General features: G+C 37.9%; 1 protein-coding gene and 1 long non-coding RNA gene across 3 annotated transcripts; one reads left to right on the forward strand and one right to left on the reverse strand.

Annotated features, from left to right (window-relative positions):
* Positions 1-2,043: 2,043 nt before the first annotated feature.
* Positions 2,044-7,587, reverse strand: LOC139738174 (thioredoxin domain-containing protein 9-like). 2 transcript variants are annotated; one of them, XM_071648833.1, is made up of 4 exons: positions 7,504-7,587; positions 4,927-5,126; positions 4,054-4,331; positions 2,044-2,791 (listed from the first exon to the last, which is right to left on the reverse strand). In XM_071648833.1, the coding sequence occupies exons 2-4, from the start codon at positions 5,098-5,100 to the stop codon at positions 2,581-2,583; spliced, it is 663 nt and encodes a 220-aa protein (XP_071504934.1). In that variant the 5' UTR covers positions 5,101-5,126; positions 7,504-7,587; the 3' UTR covers positions 2,044-2,580. The 2 variants fall into 2 exon arrangements, with proteins under 2 accessions (XP_071504934.1, XP_071504935.1); XM_071648834.1 differs by having other exon boundaries at positions 4,927-5,122; positions 7,504-7,561.
* Positions 7,588-10,433: 2,846 nt separating this feature from the next.
* On the forward strand, positions 10,434-12,400 carry LOC139738169 (uncharacterized). The gene is made up of 3 exons (XR_011711420.1): positions 10,434-10,699; positions 11,129-11,282; positions 11,867-12,400. It is a non-coding gene; the product is annotated as an uncharacterized lncRNA (long non-coding RNA).

Consider the following 12,400-nt stretch of genomic DNA (forward strand, 5'->3'; position numbering starts at 1 on the left):
ATGAATTATGGTGCTATCAGTATATTTTGCATTTTAATGCAGTATCTCATCTTAGGTATTTTTACACTTCAAAATGTAAATACATTGTAATGATGTTGTCAAATGGCTGTGATATAATTTCTGAATTGTTCTTCAACTGCTGTTTATAACAAATAACCCATTCAATCTTCTCTTTCAAGAAAACCTTGCTAGACCATGCAGGATGAAAAAGAGGCATTATCTTCCAGAATACTTTATTTTCCACTAAAATGCAGAGCATACTGTGATGAAGATTGTGATTATGATTATGTGCGATCCTTTACCTGATTTGTGTACACACTAAATAAAAAGCTGTCCTTGGAAGGAATATGATGCAGCCATCATGTCAAGGTCTATAATACAGTACACATTCATTATATGTACTGGCATTCAATACACTTTATGAATGATTTTCCCCCTTTTCACAGACCTTCTTAGTTGTCTCTATTTACAGACAATATGAACTGATTTTATCATCCAGAGATAACATATTTTTGCAATCGATGTACATTGTATCTCAAAAACATAAGCAGAACAAATAAAAAGATACTACATGAAGGTAGGATTACAGATTCAAACATCACAAAACACAAAGGCATGACACAGTGATCAGCTAGTGGAAATGTCAACATTGGGAATGAAAGCAGGATTTGCCCTTTTTTTGTTATTTGATTAACAAGCTAGATCTACCTGTATACAGAAGCATCATAGTTTTTGCAAAGGGCTACACTACCATCAGATTTTATCATGCAGAAATGAAACCATGGTGGATGTCTTGGACTGTTTACAACAAACACTGTCGGAAGGTAATACAGTGCACTCCCGTTATAACGAAATGCTCGGGACCGGCAGTTTTCTTTCGTTATAACGAAATTTCGTTATAACCGAACAAATACAATATATAACGAAAACAAGGAAACCACGTATATATATCACATTCTGTTTGCTGAATACTCATCATACACTGGAAAGCTATGTGAAGTATGATGGGATAACTGTATCACAATAATAAACGCAAGTTCCCCTCAAAAACTGCGTGACACAAAGAGCGAACACAGAGTGGTGTGAAGTGTTCACCCATGCAGAGACGCTATAAATGCTTGTTCCGCTACGTATTTTCGAAAGCAATTCGCATTTCGTTATAATGGAGCACATTTCTTTTGTTTTTCCTTGTCTGTGGCGCTCGGAAAAGACTTCGTTATAACGGAAATTTCGCTATAACCGTGTTCGTTATAACCGAATTTTTTACCATAGACTTTAATGGTGATAATTTTGGGACCAGAAGATTTACTTCGTTAGAACGAAATTTCGTTATAACCGTGTTCGTTATAACGGGAGTGCACTGTAGCAGTGTCTTGCCATGCCCTAGACATTTGTTTCAAAGATGTAAATGCCTACTACTAATAAGAATAGTGCAAGTCAAATAGTTGGATCAACCTGCAAGGAATCTTCCTGCTGTACAAACTGTCTAAAGGTAGCCTGGAGCTAAAAGCACATTACAACATCTGAAAATCTTGGCAACCAACTGTTTGCTGACTAAACGGTCATTCCTTGGAATTTATATAAATATAGTCTATGTTTAAATAACTAACTGCTGTCACAGGGAAGAAAAAAAAATACAAATGTTGAAGACAAGGATTGCTCTCAATGTGAGAGCTGAAGTGTTCCTTGAGCACATCAACCTAGGTTGAAAGCAGCTATGTACACACTCATAATCATAGTCATTTGCAAACATCTCCATAGGAAGCAGTTACAGTATTTTTTCCTGGTATGATCCAATGTCCATGACATGTAGAAATGCATGTGTGATTGCAAACAAAATTAATACAACAAACTTTCTGATGGCACATGTCAAAAAAAGCAACAACAACAACAGTATGTAAATTATGGGTGAGTGGAGAATGAGATTGATATAGTGGTAACACCACTTGAAGACAATTTATTTAGAAAAGCAGTGGAACTAGATTTAAAAAACAAAATAGATAGGTTAAAAAAAAGCAAACCAGAAATACACGTATCTTAATACTTAAAGCGGTCCAAGATATCAATCACTGAACATAAAGTCATTGAGGTTGTGTCATGTCAGAACATAGAGAAGAAATGATTGTGTTCTACAAAGCATCAAGGAAGAACTTTAATTACATTGCTTTGTGGTATCCTTCTGTCAGAGAAGAGCACATTTTATTCATTACTTGTACCACAAAACTATCTGAATTTGTGGAAAGGCTAAATGTCCTCTGACCAGGAGAAAACACATGATGTATTTCAACTGCACAACATACTGACCAGTGTCGAGGTCATATGACCAAGTTGTCTTGGTGAATCTTGCTACAGGCATTACGTGTGGAACTGTGAATGCACAAGGCTGAAGATCTGACCCCAAACACAACTAAGGACACAATACAGGTACTGTGGCCTTGCCCTGTTGTATAAGCATGGACCACAGAAACATGCTCCTTTTCTTTTCCTTTTTTCAGATCCACAGATGTAAATTGTGTAATATTATTGTTCAAAAACATGTGCACACACATACAAACACTAAAGAAACACAGTTTTACTCCATCAATCGAGATCTGAGTCGGAGTCATCACGTCCTCCTTTGATGATCTTCTGGTTTCTCCTCCCAAGCAAATCAGCTGCCTTGTTACCTCTTGATCCCTGACCGGCCATGGGGGGCTCTGCACCACCGCTGTAGTTGATGACTTCAGCGACGCCTAGTCTCCACTCCATCATCTCTGTTGGAAAGTCGTCCCTTCCTCCCAAATCATCAAAGCTTCAGAGTGGAAGAAAACATTTCAGCAATATATTTGAATTGATTCCTGTTGGTGTCTATCCATAATTAATAAATTCATGAATGTATATGTTCTTCTTTTGTGTTGACATAATAAAGCAACTATGAGAGAAGCCTGCTTTGATCCAGAGCTGTACATTAAATCCCATGTCTTTTATTTCACCATAGGGGCAAAGTTGCACCAGTGAAAGCATGGGTAGAGTAAAACACAGTAAAACCAGCAAAATTTTTGAGCATTCAATATACACAAACTAGGAATGACTGTTCAGAGGGAAATATCATCCAAACTAAATATTGATCTTTATATGAAAGAGTATTTAAAGTCACATGAATAGAGTTGTGAAAAAATGCAAAAAAGGCACAATACATTGAGCCCACTAACCATGACACAATCCAGCTCAAAATCAAATGTTATTTCCTCATCACATCACATCCCCATAGCGTTAAATTAAATACCATTAAACAATCCTACAGCAATTAGATGAACTACAGAAATCTTACGTGAAAACTGAACATAGACTCTAAATAAGCTTTCCACAAATTTTTGATCGGATAATAACCATATCATATTTTACCCTATCACAATATGTGATGAAGACCACATCTCCAGCACCTACTGAAAAACCACAAACATTCACTGCATGAAACTTCCGCAAATTGCCACTTGCATTCAAAGCATTGTGTAGACAAAACCTTTTGGGTACATTTTACTTTGTGAATCTTGGCTCCTCACGAAATTCACTTAAAGGCATAATTTACCATTTGCAGATAAAACAAAAACCCAACATTAGTGCTTCAAAATAGTTCTAAAATGTGAGTTGGGGATAGAAACAACCAATGCAAAAATTTGAATCAATATATAATCAATGTTAAGTATTGTTAAATATACATAATGTGAACAATGAATATAATGAAAATGTTTCCAGATTAAACCGTCTACAGTTATGGTTTATTTAGAAAAACAGAGATATCTCCTTACATTTTAGGCTTTATTTCAAAAATTTTATATGGTAGGATGTTTTGTGATACAACTGACCTACACATATGCATCAGATGTGATATCTTGAAAATTTTTTAAATCACTGCTCCCAAAGGTAAACAGGACCTTTAAGTTTCATGCGCACAAAAATTTCTGGTTTTACAGTATGCAGCAGACAAGTGAATTGAATTTACTGAACCGCAATCTTCCTTTCCAAAACAACCGATTTCTAATTCAATCAGAAAAAAAAAAAATGCCTTCTTACCCAACGATGTAGTCCTTCGTCTTCCCTTCCTTAATGAGAGCGATGGTTGGGATGACCACGATGCGCAGCCTCTCAGCCAGGAATGGACACTTCTCTGCATTGATCTTCAGAAAGCGGGTCTCAACATGCTTTGGAGCCAGGAGGGCAAGATGCTTATCAACGATCTTGCAGCGCTCTGTACTATCACGGTAGAAGTGGCACACCACGTTGGTACTCTTCTTACACTCGCCAAAAAAGTCTTTTTCGGCCGGAATCTCTGTGTACTCGCCGTGACCTATCTGTAGTTGACAAAGTACAGATACAAAAAAAAAGCACACAGATTTCATTGATTCTTAAGCTGAGGAAGTTCAAGTAAAATTTAAACCTATTAAGGAATCTGAGAAACAAAAGATCAAAGCTGGATAAAAATCAAGCAACAATGAACAATATTTACTTGGATCTATGCAGTGAACAAATATTGCAGGGAAAGAATGACTTTGTGTATCACAGTCTTTCCTTTGACAGAATTTAAAAGTCCATCTGAAGATGTTTCACGTCCATGATGTACCAGTACAGGTACTAGGGAAAAGCATAATTTCCCCTTTCACTCCAACAGTAGTACATAAAGGGCACCGGGCACTGAACATATTTTAGTCACCATATCATGCATACCCACATGAACACTTAAGAACACATTGATGGGGTATGATTTCCCCTTACAGAGAACTAGTACAATTCATATTTTCATAGATTTGGAAGGGCTAGTGTGAAATACGAAGCTGTACCTTTTCTATTTTTTTTTCTTTATTTTATATATTATATATGTATTTTACGTAATGGAGATTTATTCCACACAACGACTAAATTGATTTCCTGGTGCTTGGCCTGACTTACCCTCCTCCACTCATCCTCCTGTTCACGTTGCTTCTTTAGGTTGGCCAAGCGACTCCTTCGCAGGATCTCCAGCTCATCTGAATCGATGTTGTCCAGACGATGGATCTCGGCATCTACCTGGCTTTCAATGATCTCAGTGGCCTTGATGATCTGTTGCTGTACAGCCTGGTCCATGGCGATGCAGTGATTGATGTAACTGTCTTGATACAGAAGTATATTACATGAATTAAGTCAATGATCTACAATCAAATTTGCACCCTATTCAGACAGGCCTTGGTGAGCTTGCTGACGATTTAGCATGAGACTTACTATAACAGCATCTAATCTACCCTCTCTCCGATCATTTTCACTTCTTTCAAAGTTTTGATAAACTTTAATCAACTCTACTGATCTATATCACTTCTCAATCTTAAGTTTCCATGCATCCCATTCCTTGATCACATACACCTAGCAAACCAATCAGATCTAGTAGTTGCAGAAAGTTCTACGAATTCACAGATCAATTTCCTAACCTGATCTAACAAACGACAATTGCCATTGAATAAAATAAATAAGTGCGAAGTAGTTAACTATATGGAAGGAAAATATTCAAAGGTATGACTAATTTACTGATTGCTGGTACAAATACCATCACAATTGCATCTGGAAATGAAGAAAGAGACTTGGGGTGCTGTTTCAACAGGACTTGTTTTTCAGCAAACATCAGCTGCTGTTAAAAGAACTAACACCAACGTAGGAATAATACTTCAGGGACTATGGGGGAAGTCATTTTTAACCTTGCAATTCGATTAGTCTTGAAAAGCATGCATCATCATGTTGTAGACCCTCTATATGGGATTGTGACGTGGATGCGCCTGTTTTAGACCCGCTATATTGTTACGTATTTAGCTTTGCAGCGTATATTATGTGAACGTTACCATATGACTTGTTATGTTGCGCGAAGCGTAGTATGTGTTGTTAACAACAAGACACAAAGACAATCGAAAATAACATAAGCTTAGTTTTAATGGAAAGAGAAGAGAGTTGCAGTGAGAATCGGCGAGGTGACAGGACCTCAGTCCCTTGTCTGTCTGGATTTGATTTAATTAGCTGCAATTAAACAGCCATTCATGCATCCATCAAAGAAATTGTGTGTGTGCAATGTGTTTAGCATGACCTCTCATCATCGGCTTACAACAATCACCAAGAGGCCAACAATACAACATTCAACATAGACACATCTTGTACTAGTAGAAGTACTTCGTTTTGCAGCTCTTTCTGGAAGCTAAACTGGGATAACAGTAACGAGGGAAAAACAATCTTCACTTCCATTTTTCTAGAATTTACACACAATCAACCAAATCTATGCTAGTACGGTCAATAAAAATGTTACTAGTAGGATAGTAGATCCAATCAGCGGACGCTTTTTTTTTTTGTGGCTCTGAATTCCGTACTCAGAGGATGAAATTTTGGCTAAAAATAACACCAATTATTCACAGACTCCTGGAAATTACGAATTCAGCCAACTTATGTCAATTGTTCGCTCCAGTTTTTTGAAAATATGCTTCAAACATACCCCTCTAAAGAAGGTTGTCTTTTTGCGCGGTGCAAAATCGCATTGTATTATTGGACACGATTTTCACAATGACATAATTGACGTCTTTCGCACCTAGTCCTTGCACCAGAATCACAATTCATCCCACAAATCACCGTACACATTCTCACCGAGAGGATGACAAAGAAAAAATCGGCAAATGAGGCTAAAATTTCGTATTTTACGGCAAAATGTATGTCTTGAACATTTCGAACAGTTCAAGCAAAAAACCTTGTGAGAAATCGACAACTTCTATTCTACATGCTTTGTCTATGGGAGCTGCATGCGCGGGCGGGCACCTTCCTTAGCGCACAACTATTCCACATCGTTCGCGTTTGAGGACGATAGCTACAAATTTCCGATATCGATCAGTGAACTTTGTGATTCCTATTGGAATCTTCAGCATTTTTCCTGTATGTGAGTAGGATTTCATAGAATTTCAGTCACGAAATGTGATTCAAACACGCATAGAACCCTAGTCTAAATTATTAACTATGTCTAGACTATGACAAGGTGCGGGTCACTTAACTATACACAGCAGCGTCTGGTCGGGCTACGTTTTACGGGTCACTCAGCTATAAATTTGAGGTAAAATGTGAATTTCCTCGTGTTTTTACATTTTTATGTCGCGTTTTTTGCGATTTCGGTCCACACAAAGTTCCGTGAGGATAATCTACGAAGTCTCGCGCGTACAGAATGTCATTATTAGTACGCAAAAAATGTGCGTGTCCGGTAATACCATGGTGTCTGGTAATTAAACCATAACCATGCCTGCATATACTTTTACACACGTACGCGTGAACCTCCAACAAAAAATTACACTACTGGGACTGGGGTGAGTAATACTACGTGACTAGGGCTAGCGCTAACGTTAGGCAGGCAGGCGCAGGTCAACTAAACCTTACGTTAATCGTCTGTTCGGGCGCCTGTTTCCAGGCTGAAAATGAAATTCGCTTCGATAGTCCTAAAATTGAATTGTACCGGTACGTAAAATGTATACTCACTCAACAAGTCTGTAATTCACGAAGAGATTCAAACCAACAGCAAGGTGTGTCGAAATGAAACAGTAATTCCGTCGTCAGTCGAACCGTAATTTCCTAACATAACATAGAAACTCACACAACAACATCAGTCAACGTTAGTTACAGGGTACCCGTGTGTAGAAAAGGTCCGCCAGCGCAACAGCGAGCGCCGAGCACCGCCACCTAAGGGCGGACTCACACTGTGCGACTTTTACTGCGATTTACCCTTTGCGATGTCGCACGACGAGAAATCGCACAGTGTGAGGATGTCTGCGATACGACAACCGGCGATTTGGGGATATCGCAGGGATCGCAGCCCCATCGCAGAACTTTGAACATGTTCAAAATTCTGCGACAATCGCTTGCGACGATGATCGAAAACTTTCAGTGAAGCAAGGTGGTAGAAGAAGTACTAATCAAGATTTGGCTGGATATGCTTCCTTTATTCCACAATTGCTTACTGATCTATCTCAACATGATGACGAAGATGAGATGGGGAGGGAGTTTTACAACGACTTAGAGTGCAATCGTGAGTAATTCTACCATGAATATGGGCTTCTCGCGTCCGTTGCAGCCGTTTTGTCCATACGTAGTCCCATGTATAGAGTTTGAACGAGGGCAGATTACACAGTCTGTGGGTTGGTTAAAATTCTGTTTGCGTACCGCCGGACCGGTACTGTATCATATGCATAGCCTTGGACTAACTTGTTAAGTGTTAGATCTAATGTTTAAATTATACTAAGCCTAGGCCCTACTGAGTATGCTATAAACTAGACCCATATATCTAGCTAGGCCTAAATACGTGTGTGGGCCTAGAAGTGGTTCTAGGCCTAGTCTGCCCTAGATCTACATACGTGTTCCAGTCGAATTTTATAAATTGAATCGACATAGTCTATAGTACACATTGTATAAACTACTAGGGCTAGGCCCCTGGTCTGGACAGGCTCTTGTAAGTCTAGACCATAATGGCTTAGTACTATTGCACTGCTACTGGATCGACTGATGTGGACGTGAACACTAACAGTAACAGTAAACACATAACGTTAGGGCCTAATGTTAGAAGTGGTTTCTGTCTAACGACATAACGTTGAAAAAGAGTATCACCAACAGTTAGAGATCTAGTCTAGTCTAGAGGCTCAAATGTGAAACATTCTTCCTGCCCTGCACACACGACCATACTAACACACAGTTACAAAACGTTGGTGGAGTACAGTTAATTCTGAGTAGACCTCTATAACGACGGAACCGGAACAGAAACAGAAACAGATCCAGATATTTTTTACACGTTGATAGGGAAGGATATTGATAATTGAAAGTCTAGCCCATCAAGATGTAACTGATATTATTAGTGATAAGATCTCTAGAAATCTACATTTTCTTATTAAAGTCTTACTAGATTACCTAAACTAGTATGTTTAGACCCTAAGCACTAGATCTAACAGTTAATTAGTCTAGCACTAGCAGTCGTAGCATGCACTATTAAACGTTAGCACTACTCGCAGTCAGCAGGCTTCTTCTTAGTTTTAGACCCGTTCTACAACATTAAACGATAGTAATGTTAGTCCCTTACGGTGATCTAACGTAAGGGTACTAACGTTAGATGGTCTACATTTTTTTTTTCCAAAATGTGCTCATGGATTTCCAAATCATACGGTTGGCCTACTCTGGTTAAGCTAGTGATGGCTACAGAAATACAGTGTCGATTATTACTTAGGCCTAGGCACCTACTGGATCTAGATTGTCAGTAGCTGTGCTAGCCTTTCCTGTCCTTGGCTGTGGTCTAACCCTAGAACCGTAGGCTTAGACCTATTTTGTATCAAACGTTAGAGGAATTAGAACTCTAACCGTTGGAGTTAGACCTACACTGTAATTGAGATCCATTGCTATAGTTACAAGCAGTATGAATCCAGATCCTAGACAAAAAATAAACAAACTGTTCCCAAACTTTTTTTTTAGAGTAGACGTAGTGTCTAGTCTCATGGAAATTACCTAACTAAGCCAGGAGTATAGCACTCTAGATTTTTAACAATAAGGCCTAAGTGGAGCTGAGGTAACTTAGATTGATCAGTTGTTCTTGGAGATTTGTACAGAAATTGTAGTCTAGAAACACACACACACACACACAAAACAAATGCAATGCATTGAAGTGACCCTCTCTACATGTAGGTTACTAGGTGATTAACATTTTATCCATGTTTGTCCGAGTTTTTATGTGATGATCGATCATGCACTCCAAAATGAAAGTTGTTACTGTATGAGGCTGTAACATGTTCATGCTCAGGTCTGCAGACTAGTGCTACAAAGTATTTGATTATTCGGCAGTGCGTCATTTGTTAATCTGTGTCGATAATAAACACAGCCTTGTCGTTGCTGCCTCAGCAAGTCACAAACGTGCTGTGTAGCACAGCACTTGGTAAGGCTATATAGTATACAGTACAGTACCGGTGTACATGTCATACTCTCTGTTAACTTTAATTGCCCTTTAATTTCATAACAAAGTATATCAAAATGAACTCTCAGTCTGAAATCATCAAAGACCCTGCCCCAATCTGTAGGGTGTACAAACTGTACTTGCAGTTTGATTGCAGAATGTAAAACATCATTCAAGGGCAATCATGAATTATCCAAAATTGCAGATTGTAGGAAACAATGCTGTGTGCGTCATGTGTTACACATATTGACATACTTGTACTAAACGTGCACTATATGTAATGCATATTGTAATTTAGTTAAGCTTTCGAGCCCTTAGACCTTAGTAAATGACTGAAATAATTATGATTATGATATATGAATTTATGAAGCACTTATGTACAGGCCTGTCCAATGATCAACAATGGTGAATAGTTGAATAAATTTGTTTATCACTATATGTGTTTGTTAACTCTAGATTCATTCCCAAATGTTGTCCTTTTTACCCAAATGGTAAATTTTGAGTCTACTGTAATTATCATAAATGCCTGAAAATAGTTGTCCCTTTGTGTCACCCTAAACAGGTCTGAATAAAAATGAAATCTCTAAGGAATTCATACTGGAGGCTTGTCTCAATGTTGAAAAGGAAGAGCAGAAAAGGAGCAGCTGGCAACTGGTTGTCCTGCAGAAGTACATGAATCCCTCTCTTACCTGCACTTTCTGAGGACAAACATGCCAAGAGGATACCTAACCAATTTTGGAGACTGAGGTACAGTATATATGTTAGAAGATAAAATAAACACTTTTTCATACTTTCCAAAATGTTTATGTGACTGCATGTGTGAATACATCAGTTTCTTTTTCTTTTTATGGTGGCTTGACAATTAAAAAAAAAAACACATTAAGTTGAGAGCAAGAAAGATATTTCAAAAAGTGTAATTTAATTGGTCTTTTACAGTATTTTGAAGAAAATAAAAATTTCATTCATGCTACCCTAAAAGTGATGAATAGTTTATTCATAGAACTTCAAATACAGTCATTGTAAGCAATTTCTAGAAATAAATGAAAACATCATTTCTTTGAAAGAATGAATCCATTGTAAGACATAGGGGGAATGCATCCCTCTTCATCATTCTTATTCAATACAATATGTAATCATGTTTGTGTGTTTTTTTTTTCTTTTTCTCCTATTTACTAGGAATTACAAGATGATAAAGACTCTACCAGCAAGGCATCAAAGGCTGAAATGCTACACATAAGGAGCAGGAGAAGGAGAAGCAGGACCTGTCAAAGCAAAACCTAAGAAGATAAGGAGGAGTCAAGAAGCAAAGGAAACCAAAATTTTATCAGCAGTAGGTACCCTGCTGATGCACTAATGGAAATGTTTGCTTTACCTGTAAAATAGAGAGAGAAAGAAAAACAAAAAACATGCTTGTTGTTTTTTTCCTCTCTCTCTACAGACAAGTGCAACATATTTATGTATTTGGGGTGTACCCGAAAATCCCAAATTTGATTTACATACTACAAAGAACATTGTTGAGTAGACTTTATTCAAAGAATTATCATCCAGGGATACTTCTTTTTGTCAGGGCGTTCAGATCTATGATCACTGTCGGAAGGATTATTCAGGCGTAAGTTCTCTAAGTATAAAATAAAAACATGCCACATTGTTCTTTTACTTTTTCAAGAAAATAAAATTCCACAGTCAATTCCATGGTCGAGGAACTTCATAAAAACTCAACTCGATAACTCAACTGTGGTTGCCAGTTGCTAATGTGTGTAGTTCAAGTGCTGTAAACACTGTAAGCAAATGGGCGGAAAGTTGGAGGCATCCTAAACTACAAACATTTGCTTCACAGGGAACCTTATGCATTTTTGTAACAATTAATATTTCCCCTATTTTCTCCCTTTTGCTCTCTTTTTTGTGTTTGTTTAGCCCTTGTCATGTAGTTCACCTCAACACTTACACCTGTAACTGCAAGATCGGTGTGGGATGACATTGCTGTCTCTCTGGGACTTACTGGAAACAAAAGCTACTACAAAGCTACTACAGCAGGCAGTCGTGAAGGTGGAACTTGAAGAAACTGACATATTGACTTGTTTCTTTCATTTATGTTGGACCAGTGCAAGTTTCCATGAACTTTACATGCATTTGATGTTAACTTACAATGATTTGATTTCTGTTTTCCCACCAACTACAAACACAGCTACTCTCGAAAAACTCAAATTTACGTGCAATCACCGTGAGTCTTTTTTTTTTTCTGAAATACCATCAAACAGCTGAAGAGTTTCAATGTGCAAGGTTTTGTCATGATTTTAAGGCGATTATGCACTGTTACTCCGACAATGCACTTTCCCTTTCTCTTTAAAATGTATCCTGCAACTTTAGATCATGTACAACAAATGTACCATGTTTTGTTTGTATCACTGGAAAACTGGAGAGGGAAAAATTCCACAAGCTTTTGTTTGA

Source organism: Diadema antillarum, unplaced genomic scaffold (assembly GCF_040938485.1).
Source record: "Diadema antillarum isolate AM-2024a unplaced genomic scaffold, OU_Dant_1.0 seq00000727_RagTag, whole genome shotgun sequence".
In the NCBI taxonomy this organism is placed as follows: domain Eukaryota; kingdom Metazoa; phylum Echinodermata; class Echinoidea; order Diadematoida; family Diadematidae; genus Diadema; species Diadema antillarum.